Consider the following 12475-nt stretch of genomic DNA (forward strand, 5'->3'; position numbering starts at 1 on the left):
CTTATGGTATTGCTGTTCAGTGTGTCCACCCAGTGCACTTTAGCTATTGCAGACAGGTGCAGTCGGTGCTTAATGCTACAGTAGTTCACCCAATCGCCCTTTTAAGGGCTGTTTTTTTTCTTTTTCTTGCTATTGTTTTATTGCAATTCTGTGTGTCCAGTACACAAGATAGCTGTTGGAGACAGGTCTACTGGTCCTAGTAGTGCACCAACCATAACCTAATAATCCTTCACCACCGTTACTGGCATCTAGTTTCCACTACTGCCCTGCATAAGGCCTCACTGGCAGGGCCTATATTTTGAGTTGATTGTTACACATATCATAAACCTATCTGTCACCTGACCTGCGTGAAGTGACATCCAGTTTAAAAAAAAAAAAATAAACCTGAGTGTCCAGAACAACTACTGGCATCTAGTATCCACTACTGCCCCTGTATAAGGCCTCAGTGCAGAATTCGTTTTTTAATTTGGTCATTTAATGGTCATTGAACTACTTCAGTCCGACTATAGGGGCTCAAAAACCCCGATCGCCTGCACTCCCAGAAACGTGCACACAAGCACGGCGGCCACTACAAACCACTACACAGATTTCCGCCAAGAGGACTAGCATTTATATCCTGGATGTGTCAGCTAGTAAAAACAATGATTTGCTCACCTGACGTCATCACTAAAGCTCTTTGCGGTTGTTTGTGGTGTGTTAAATGCGGTGTTTCATTTGTCAGTGTGAACTGGACCTAACCCTTACACTACCTTATCACCGAGTATGCACGCTGGACGTTTTAAAGCACTTAATTCCACAAATTTAAGAATGTACTATGATTTCTGCCTTTTAGAGATTAAAACATGACTGCATGTACTACGTAATTTTTGGTGGATCCCCCTCCGGCATGCCACGGTCCAGGTATTAGACCCCCTGAAATAACTTTATCATCACTTTTGTGGCCAGAAACAGTCCCTATAGGTTTTAAAATTTGCCTGCCCATTGAAGTCTGTGGCGGTTCGCCTGTTCGCAAACTTTTGCGGAAAATTGGCATTTGCGAACCGAAAATTAGATTTTTGCTACATCACTATTCATAAGGTGGGTTCTGCTTGGAAGTGAGCTCTTACCTATTTTGTGTTTTGCACTACTATTCGTGCTGAGAATTACCTCAAGGGCCTGTTTCCACTGCTGCGAATCTTCCACTTTTCCCTGTATGCAGATTTGAATAAGGAAACTCAGTCTTTTGAAATCAATAGACTGCCATCCGATTTGCATGCAGGGAAAAATCGGACAGCATGCAGCATTTAAACGCATCGCGTATCCAAATTCCTATAGCCATGCATGGCACAGCTAGGGGTATTCGGATGCCTCTTGCATCATAGCTGGGCCGGCATTGTGTCTTGTAAGACGGTGGAAACAGGCTCTAGTCAAATGAGTGCCAAAATATATACAGTTACAGTGGAAAATAAGGCAAAGCATGTTTTAGCTGGAGAGAGTGGAGAAAATTAGAATCTTTCTCAGGCATTGCTACTTTCAGTGGAGATTACTCCTTACTTCCTGTCCCAGAGCTATGAAAAGCAATTAGAGTAAATGCCCTTAAATGGAAAAATCACTCTGTCCCATCGCCAACTATCACAGAAAAAGGAAATGAGGTGAAATTTACTAAACAAGTTAATATACTGCAATTCTACATCTTCTCTGCTCCTTCCAAAGATAAAATGTTTTACCTAGAGAGCTGCACTTCTATAATGACATTGATATAACTCTTCCAAAATTTGACATGTAAACATCTACTGCCATGCAACACTTCATGCAATTCTATTTTAAAAAAAAAAAAAACTATGTTGAGGAAGTGAAGGTATTAGTTGATGAGATACATAATTTCCTGCCAAAATTGAGCATATCACAATATACGAAAAACACCTCTGAAGAGGGCAGCAATTATGATTGGTCTTCGTACAGGGAACTTAAAGCGGACCCAAACCAAACATTTTTTTAATTCAAAATATTTAGTTGCACCAGTCTGACACATACAAAGATAAATAAACACTCCTTTAAGCCTATGAGCATTTCAGTGCATGCTTTTCACACTTCTCTTTTCATAACTAGGGTTATACAGGTGGCAGCCATTACTTTTGAGCTTAGTTGGAGGTTTTAGATCATGGGTGTTTGTCATCAGCTACCCTCCCTCACAGGGGCGTTGTCTATGTGAAATCTCACAAAAGCTGAGATCACCTCCCCTGTGATATCATCAGTAGCAGCCTGTTTTTTGTTTTTGTTTTTATCTCCTCCACCAGTTTGCCGGAAAAATCCCGGCAATATGAAAGGAAGGGAGGGGTTCCTCCAATAAATGTAAAATCTTTTATATTTGTCATCATGCAGCTGAAAAAAGGCTGCTATTTATCATTATAATTTAGAAAATAGATTTTATTTCTGAAATCTTGTATTTTTAATTTGGGTCCACTTTAACTGATTTTTAGCATTTCCACAGGAAGGGGTGTCAAGCACGGGGAAGCAACGTGGAAAGTAGTGTTCTGTTTGGTTGGTATTCTGAATAGGGCTCATAATGGATGCTTTTACCATTTGTATTATACTGATAGAGGTAATATTTTTCCACCAGCGCAAACCAAACCTAATTTATTTGTCAAGAACACTTTAATCAGGAAAATAAATAATTAAAGCTAGGGAACTTGGAAAATATTAGAATTTTAGAACAACAAAGCAGATCTCTGGTCCCATATTGCACAAGGTACAAAATCCACTGTGCCTAGGGTGAGTCTTTTTCTTTTAGCCTGGCAATCTGTGTGATTGCCAGGATCAAGTGTCCATCACAGAGACCCTCCACCACATCCTTTAGTGGAAAATTCACCTTAGGCATCAACTCAGGATGATTATGGGTCAACAGCACGGTTGTTAAAGGAAACCAGACATGAGTGAAAAAAAAATCATACATACCTGGGGCTTCCTCCAGCCCCCTCCGGCCTGATCACTCCCTCGGTGCTGTCCTCTCTGCCTCCTGAATCTTTGGTAATGGGTCCCGGGATCTTGGCTAGTCAGTGCCTACTGCGCGTTTGCGCCCGCCACCCTCCCATCACCGGGAGCTTTCTGCGCCTGCGCAGTACTACTGTGCAGGTACAGGACTCTCCTGGCTGCAGGAGCGAGACAACTGTAGGAGCGCATGTGCCGACTGGCCGAAGATACCGGGACCCATTACCGAAGATCCAGGAAGTAGAGTTGGGCCGAACCTCCGATTTTAGGTTCGCGAACCGGGTTCGCGAACTTCCGCGGAAGGTTCGGTTCGCGTTAAAGTTCGCGAACCTCAATAGACTTCAATGGGGATGCGAACGTTGAAAAAAAAAATAATTATGCTGGCCACAAAGGTGATGGAAACGATATTTCAAGGGGTCTAACACCTGGAGGGGGGCATGGCGGAGTGGGATATACGCCAAAAGTCCCCAGGAAAAATCTGGATTTGACGCAAAGCAGCGTTTTAAGGACAGAAATCATATTGAATGCTAAATGACAGGCCTAAAGTGCTTTAAAACATCTTGCATGTGTATACATCAATCAGGTAGTGTAATTAAGGTACTGCTTCACACTGACACACCAAACTGTTCACTGAACAGAACAGGTATGCAGTGGCGGGTCCACTGAACAGAACAGGTATGAAGTGGTGGGTTCACAGAACAGGTATGCAGTGGTGGGTTCACAGAACAGGTATGCAGTGGCAGGATCACTGAACAGGTATGCAGTGGTGGGTGGGTTCACAGAACAGGAATGCAGTGGCAGGATCACTGAACAGGTATGCAGTGGTGGGTGGGTTCACAGAACAGGTATGCAGTGGCAGGATCACTGAACAGGTATGCAGTGGTGGGTGGGTTCACAGAACAGGTATGCAGTGGCAGGATCACTGAACAGGTATGCAGTGGTGGGTGGGTTCACAGAACAGGAATGCAGTGGCAGGATCACTGAACAGGTATGCAGTGGTGGGTGGGTTCACAGAACAGGTATGCAGTGGCAGGATCACTGAACAGGTATGCAGTGGTGGGTGGGTTCACAGAACAGGTATGCAGTGGCAGGATCACTGAACAGGTATGCAGTGGTGGGTGGGTTCACAGAACAGGAATGCAGTGGCAGGATCACTGAACAGGTATGCAGTGGTGGGTGGGTTCACAGATCAGGTATGCAGTGGCAGGATCACTGAACAGGTATGCAGCCAGGAAAAGCTAAGACTAACTAATCTCTCCCTATGAGAGACAGACAGCAGCTCGCCCTACTCTCTCTAATGCAGGTACACGAGTGGCCGTAATGGCCGCCGCTGCCTGCCTTATATAAGGGGGGTGGGGCTCCAGGGGCTAGTGTAGACTAATTGGCTACACTGGGCCTGCTGACTGTGATGTAGAGGGTCAAAGTTGACCCTCATAGTGCATTGTAGGGCGAACCGAACTTCCGGAAACGTTCGCCTGCGGGAGGCGAACGCGAACCACCGAAGTTCGCCGGGAACCGTTCGCCGGCGAACCGTTCGGCCCATCTCTACCAGGAAGTGGAGGATGGTGCCGAGGGAGTGATCAGGCCAGAGGGGGCTGGAGCAAGCCCCTGGAATGCATGATTATTTTTTTTCACTCCTCTCTTCTCTGGTACACCTCAAATATTGTTTGGATTAATCTTAGTTGTAAAATGAAAATAAAGCTTCATGGTATACTTTTATTACAGTCCTCCTGATGTCTGTATGAATTGATTTATACTGGGGAGACATTTTATCCAAACTGTAGAACTTCCTCTTTCCAATTTTCCCCAAAACATCATTAGTTGTTATATCATCTTATCTTGTTGCTGTAAAGTGGACGCATTAAAACATCCTGTTTGCAGCTGTTAAAGGACAGCTGAAGTGAGAAGAATATGGAGGCTGCCATATTTATTTCCATTTAACTACCTGCTGACCACTCCATGGAATGAATGGCCTGGAATGGGGATTGCGCTCTCCGCTCTGATGACGGAGCTCCGCCTTCAGTCTCCCAGCGGTGATCACCGCTCGGAGACTGTTGGATGGTGAAACTGCAATCTAATAACTATGTACAGCGCTCACTTGTGTGCTGAGTTTTGCAGCCCTGCAGCGAGCCCTTAAAGCTGCAGTGGCCCATTTAATAAAAAATGGCCTTGTCACTAGTGGGGTTTAACACCGCGGTCCTCAAGTGGCTAAACCATACCAGTTAACTGACAGCCTGCTGATTTCTGGCTGCAGTGGCGTCTGACTAATACCAGAAACAAGCATGCATGCTTGTTCTAGGTCTATGGCTAAAAGTATTAGAGGCAGATGATCAGCAGGACAGCTAAGCAACTGATATTGCTTAAAAGGAAATCTTCAGCTTCAGTTGTCCTTTATATAAAAATAAATACCCCCCCCCCCCCCAATAGTTACCATAATAAAACACTTGTGAGAGCATTTAAAAAATAACCAGTTACCTAAGGGACTCGGCTTTTTTTTATATGTACAGTATGTCAAGATGGTATATTACTGTTATTTTAGCAAATAAGGGCTTTTAATAATTGATAGGGCACAGTGAGAAAAAAATAATATATTGCCACCATTATGTTAGGAACATCATTCAAGTGCAGTAATAGCCAAAACAAATGGGAAAATAAAATGTCTGGGTTCTATCAACAGTAGCATTGTTTCTTTTAATACTACAGGGAATGGAATTCATTTTTTCCTTGTTTTTTTATAAAATGCAAGAAAATAAAGCAGTTGCTGAAAACGAATATCGCCTCCAAAAAGACTAATTTGTGGTGGGAAAAAACAAGATATAGGTCATTTATGTGTGATAAGCAGTGACAAAGTTATTGCCAATTGAATGAGAGGAGCACTGAAAGATGAAAATTGTTGGCAGGATGGGTGAAACAGCCCATGGAGTGAAGTGGTTAATTGGCATAGACTGGGTATATGAAAGACAGTAGTAATATTTAAATATGTGTCTGAATCTGTTTAATCACATAATCAGGCTGTTGAATTATTACTGACTTAGTGTATGCACCTACAGTAAGACTTTTCCTTTTAATAATTTAATATACCCAGACTGCTCTGGTTTGCTAGATCACGTGTGTCTGCCAGGTGCAGGTGCACCTTAGTAAATCAACGTCATTGAGTTAGCACTTCCTGTTTGACAAAAAGTAAAAAGTTAGTGGTGTACAGGGGCTTTGCACCCTACAGCGCATCTTCCTGGGGAGCTCACTGGGACAGTGTTATGGGATGGATTGAAAACTTTGCTCATAGTATATAATTAATATGTTTGTATATTCGGCTTCTTTGTTGTAAGGCTATAACTGTGTAGTAAAGGGAAATGCATAATTTCTATCCGCATACCTCTTATTCCTGAGCAGTATGCAGATACAGCCCTTCCATAATTTATTCTCCTTTCCAGGCCATAATTTTGATGGGAGTCTGTTATAGGACTACAGAGAAAATCAGATGTATCGTGGTCCAGATGGTAGGCTTCTTTGTCCTGATTTCTTAATACTATTGGATTATAGAGAAGAAAAATAATCTGAGTGTTGTCTTTAATTTTAGCATTGAGCAGTACTCAATGCACAAAACAAATATCCCCCATTATCAACCTAGAAACTTATTTTTAACTTAGTTTATTTAGGATAATTAATTTATGGTTTCCCCCATGAGCATAAATAGGTAAAAAATGCATTACACACATTCTCTGATTAGATAGATAGATAGATAGATAGATAGATAGATAGATAGATAGATAGAATAGTTGAAAACCTGTGCATCTGCTAGGCAAGCCCCCTGGAACCACCCCACTATGAATGTGGCTGCCTCTGCACCAAGCTATAAACTTTTAAAATTCAACCAATGTGACTTTCATTCTATCACAACTGAACTGTTTCACATAAATAGAAAAGTTTAAGAAAATTACTTCTTGAAATATATAGCAAAATATGTTGTATTACAATACCGACGGAATCCCGACGAATCGCTCTCTCTCTATGACGGCAGAGTCATGTGAGCCGGTCAGGAGCCGCTTTCATTGGCTCATGACCATGTCTATCAATGTTAGCCAATGGGAGCTGCTTACATTGATAGACACCCCCAGGAGCCAATGAAATCTTCTCCTGACCGGCTCACATGGCTCTGCCGTCATAGAGACAGGCAGAGCCTGTGAGCTGCGGTGCGATTGACGGAGAGCAATGGAAATGGTGAATGCGCATTGTGTACGGTGATTTAAATCTACGCCCTGCCAGCCAGGAGCCCACCAAAACAGGGCGTAGATTTCAATCATTTTGGTCCTTAAGTAGTTAATGCATCATAACTTTTTTACTTTTTTTTTGTTTTTGTAGCTATCTATATCCCTCTGGAAGATATCCTCTAAATCCTTACCCCAGGGCTCATGTTTTATACACCTAAGAGGAAGGTCAGAGATGCAGGCACAATTCACTGCTCTCAGGGTCATAATGCCCATTGAATGCAAGTTGTCACGGTCACTCAGCTCTAGTCTTCCAATGTCCAATGTTTTCTGTGCTGCCACATTTACACCTGCAGATTAATGATGTGCAATCATGGCCAATTTTGCTTCCCTAAATTTTTAAACAAAAAATTAATGGTTTGTGTTTTTGTAAAAATGTACTTAACTTTTTTGCAAAAAAAATGAATTTTTATGAAAATTACTTCAATGGGGCATGGGTAAATATATTTCTGTAATAATATCATTCTTCACAAAAATTAAGTAAAAAAATGTATATAAACCTTTTTTATTGTGTGTTTTGTTTAAACATTCTCTAGTCAAACAGTAGTTTTCTTGTTAAAAAAAAAAATATTAATTTGTGCATGCTGAAAATTATTACTTTGTAATAGCAAAAAGACAGAATAATCCTTTAAATTCTATAACTATGACTTGGCTATATTCTAGTCTGTCTTTATTTTTAGACTTCCATCTTCCCATAGTTCTGTAAATGACAGACGTGCCAGAGGTGTTGCTTTGTATAGTAATGTCATTGTAACACATGCCCCATCTGGCAACACAGTTTAAATTATAGAGGGGCTTAACAGAATTACAAATATTTGGACTTAAAATCTGTTTATATGAATGCATTCTGATTATTTGGCTGTTTGTCTTTACCAATACGCTATTTGACAATGATCTTACCAGGTGCTGAAGTGGCTCTTTGTGAATGGAATAAAACACCTTTTACTGAAGAACAAGCAGATGGCAAACTAACATACATCACAGTGTGTGGTACATTTAAAGACCATAGAAGGCTACAAAAGAAGAAAACAAATTATGTAAGCATACTATTCACAAGGAGCACATTATCTTTATTTTGTAAAGATAAATATGCTTATCCTTACACTGCTTATTCTACTGAAAGACTAGCTGAGGAAGGCACAATTTCAGAAAGCACAGAGCAAACAAATCTGTATTGATTTCATTAGGAAAAAGTATAGGTTTCATAATTAACAGAAAATGATGAGCTTTCAGTAACCAAACAGCATGACAAAAGTTCAAAAATGTCAGGTCTCATCACAACTACTGGTAGGTACTGAATAATAAAAATAATGACTGAAACTAAAAGTATTTATAAAAACAAAAATGTATTGACCCTGGCCCACAGCAAATAGAATTCTCAAGACATGTCATTGTAGCCACCTACATGATGTGTCCACATTGATTGAAATATCCTTTTGTAAATGGATGTGCAAACAGTGTTTACTGTACTGTTACAATATCATCTTCATAAGGTCTTTTAAGTCTCTGAAACATTTGGAAAGTTAATTCAAATAAGAGGGATATCCAGATAGTAGGGTACAGCTTGTAACCATGCTGTTATGATTGACAAAGGAGGCATAAACCAGATTCAGATAAACCTGCTGAACTTTAAGGCAACACTTCCTCCTCTCAATCTTAATATGATATATGTACTTGCCCAGCTCCTGAGTTTTCATTCGGGATATAATTTTTCATCTTATCTACAAAATAACTTGTTGGGACCCAGCAACTAAAAAAAAGTGCTAAGAAGTAACATCAAGCTTATTTTGAGTATTTTCTTGCTTGCTGGGAACTTAAAGGGTATTTTATTAGTAAAGTGGGAAAACCTGTCCTGTGCGAAAACACAATTGAATAAGGGCCCGTGACTGATGTCTCTGTTCCATAGTGGCTGCCATCTTACTATTTGGGAATTCTGAAAAATGATCTTCCCTGCAAAGCTCCTATTCCTGAGTGAGGTCTAACAAACTTCAAAGCATTATCTTTGTCCCTGCTGCTCCCTGCCAGAAGCTTGCTACAGTAGAAGGTTGTGCCACAGCCAAACACTGTGTGTTCTGTTACACAGAGGTACAGACTAACCCACAAGCTCAATTGTTTCTGTTTTAAGAAAGTAAACTTATGTTTTCTGTTACACAGAGACTCATAGAACGAAGCCTCACTTTTTAAGTAGTCTTCATTGGTTATTTGGGGATGCCAGCTTCCAGATCATACACCTTGCAGCAACAGATTGTGCTGGGGTGAATGAGAGGGGAGTATTCGGATTTGGTACATCAGTTAGATTAGCGTTTAGAGATTAAAAGTAATTTTATTGGGGTTGTTGTTCCTGAAGAAAACGTTTAATGCTCTGCTCTGTGGCAAGATATACAGTATTATCATCCTGAAAATGGGCATCATTACCAAACCTACTTGAATGATGGAATGAAAAAAGGGTGCACATTTTCAATGTACAACTGCAACTAAGATAGAAGGAATAATTGCCATCTGCCCTTGTTCTTTACCTGACATGCAGCCCCATATCATCCACAGTAAGGGTTTGCTTGTTTTCATCAAGCAAGTTATCTTTTTATGTTTCATTGATATGGCGTTAAAAAAAAAAAAACATTCTAGACTCCTCTACTTGGCAAATGCAGATTTGGAATTCATCGCTGAATATCACATTTATTAAATTATCTACAGTCCATGACTGCTTCTCTTTAGCCTCTGTAACCTTGTTTTCATCTGTTAAGATGTTAATGATGGTTTATGTGCGGATTTTCTGTCCTTACATCCCATTTCCTTCAGATCGGTCACAGACATGGACATGTTTTTGCCCATTTGTCTTTCTTTTGTTTTGTAGTTTCTATTATTGAAACATTGCTTTGGTTTTGCAGTCCTGACACTTCGATGTCTTCCTTGGTGTACTTGCCCCTTTGCAGCCTTTCCATTTAGTTTGTACAAGCCTCAACACAGAGCTGACTGGCAACAACCAACATCTTTTGCCACACTCTGTGCTGATATACCTTCTTGGAGGAGTTTTATAATACTTTGTAGACAGCTCTCTTGTTTAAGCCATGTTTTCGGCCAATCAGCCAGGAGCAAAATCTTGTTAACAGCTGCAAGCACACTTCCTGGCGGTAACCCCGAACGTAGTTCAGGGTAAGCCGCGCAGGAGGTTTTCTCAGGCCCTGCTGGGCCGATTTGCGTATTTTTTTTTTTTTTTGCTGGATGCAGCTAGCACTTTGCTAGCTGCGTCAGCATACCGATCGCCGCCGCCCCGCGCTCGATCGCCGCTATCCGTCGCGCCGTGCCGCGCCCCCCCTCCAGACCCCGTGCGCTGCCTGGCCAATCAGTGCCAGGCAGCGCTGAGGGGTGGGCCGGGACTCCCAATGACGTCACGACGTCACTGACGTCATCCCGCCCCGTCGCCATGGCGACGGGGGAAGCCCTCTAGGAAATCCCGTTCTTTGAACGGGATTTCCTGATCGGAGATCGCCGAAGGCGATCGAAGAGGGCGGGGGGATGCCGCTGAGCAGCGGCTATCATGTAGTGAGCCCTGGGCTCGCTACATGATTTAAAAAGAAAAAAAAAACTGCTGCGCTGCCTCCTGGCGGAATTTTTTATACCGCCAGGAGGATTAACTGAATTTGTGTAACTGGATTTGTAAAGGTACTGTATTTTTTGGACTATAAGGCCCCGTTTACACTTAATCAGTTGCTCTCAGTTATAACTGTAAGGTCAGCTGATTTTTAAAGTAAGTCCCATGTTTTCCTATGGCACCTTACACACTTAGCGCATTTTAACTGAAATCTTTTTCACAATGCACTGCTATGGAGAAGGAAAAAAAACGCGTACCAACTGATTAAGTGTAAACGGGGCCTTAGACTTACTTTTTCTCCCCAAAAGTGGGAGAAAAAGTCACTGCATCTTGCAAGTCCGTCACTGCATCTTGTAGTCCAAATGCAGGAAGTTCCTGACTTCTGAATGCCTGCCAATACGAACCTCCAACCTGCCGCAATGTCGTAGACTCCCTGAACTGAACTGTGCCCATGCAGAGGAGGGCACGGGGACAAACTGAGGACACATAGGGACACTGGCATAGAGGAGAACATGAGGAGGACAGAGGCGGACACATAGGGGACATAGGTGGACACAATGGGGACAGAGGAGGACACGAGGAGACACGAGGTACAAGGGGGCATGAGGTACAAAGGGGTCATAATCCACAAGATGCCCCTTCACCATGGATGTGTATCAGGTTTAGTATATTTTTCCCCCCCACGGTTTTTGTCCTCTAAACCTAGGTGCATCTTATGGTCAGGAGCCTTTTATATTCCAAAAAATATACAAATTATCGTACATAGTTATTCTCCATTTTCTTCTTCCTCAACATAAAATGATTCCTTCATTTTTTTCTTTTACTTTATCTTAAGAAAAGGATGTGCCATTAATTACAACATTGACATTTAATTTTTTGAGGTATGTTTTACAAAGCCAGAATGTTCAGCTGTTACATAAATTATATTTATTTCTTTAAACCGTTACTTTTCCTGTACATTTCCATTGTGCGTGCTTAGGTTAAATAATGCCTTGATTTTGTTATATTATCATTGTCAGTTTTTGTTGTACTATTACTTATTGTTTTATGCAAAGTGCAGCTGAGAAATACAGCAAGGGATGGGGGGGGGGGGGGGGGGGGAAAGAAATTTTAACATTGAGGTAAGGGAAACCACAAAATAAATGGTTCCCCCAATGTCTTGTCAAATTTCTTAATGGACAAATGCCTAATGGTCATTTTTTTTTTTAGCTATAATCTGCAGTAGCTCTGTTATCTAATTCATGAGACTTTGTAAGATGTATTTTGTAAAGACATTGCCTTTAAGTAGAAAGGAATTTTTGTATGACCTTCCAAGAAACCTTCATGGTGTGAATCTGTTCCGAATGCAGCTGTACAAAAGCAACCACACAGCAAAAGCAATACAGAAAAGATGTGAAATTCATTTGCTGTTTCTTTGCGTTCTGATGCATGACGATTTCACAAAATTTACTGAGCCAGACTAAAATGTACCAGCTGACTAAACACTTGTGACATTACTTTCCAATACACAGTGGAGATAAGTGCACTATAGCCTTCCTTTCAGTCTCATAGTTTTAACAATGTATACTTTGTTATAACTAGAGATGGCCCGAACGGTTCGCCGGCAAACGGTTCCCGGCGAACTTCGGTGGTTCGCATTCGCGGAGAACTG

The 12475-nt window shown here is 41.5% G+C and overlaps 2 protein-coding genes across 8 annotated transcripts in view; one reads left to right on the top strand and one right to left on the bottom strand.

The window, feature by feature from the left end:
• TMEM168 (transmembrane protein 168) overlaps positions 1-12475 on the top strand; it is a 187685-nt gene that overhangs the window by 152987 nt on the left and 22223 nt on the right. The window lies entirely within an intron of this gene.
• Positions 1-12475, bottom strand: part of LOC137563699 (uncharacterized) — a 99745-nt gene that overhangs the window by 44721 nt on the left and 42549 nt on the right. For all 7 annotated transcript variants that reach the window (XM_068276497.1, XM_068276495.1, XM_068276496.1 and 4 more), the window contains 2 exons: positions 8133-8245; positions 6341-6493 (listed from right to left, as the gene is read on the bottom strand). In XM_068276497.1, coding sequence (XP_068132598.1) covers positions 6341-6493; positions 8133-8245 — 266 coding nt within the window. The remainder of the gene's footprint in view (positions 1-6340; positions 6494-8132; positions 8246-12475) is intronic.

Source organism: Hyperolius riggenbachi, chromosome 3, assembly GCF_040937935.1.
Source record: "Hyperolius riggenbachi isolate aHypRig1 chromosome 3, aHypRig1.pri, whole genome shotgun sequence".
Taxonomy (NCBI): Eukaryota; Metazoa; Chordata; class Amphibia; order Anura; family Hyperoliidae; genus Hyperolius; species Hyperolius riggenbachi.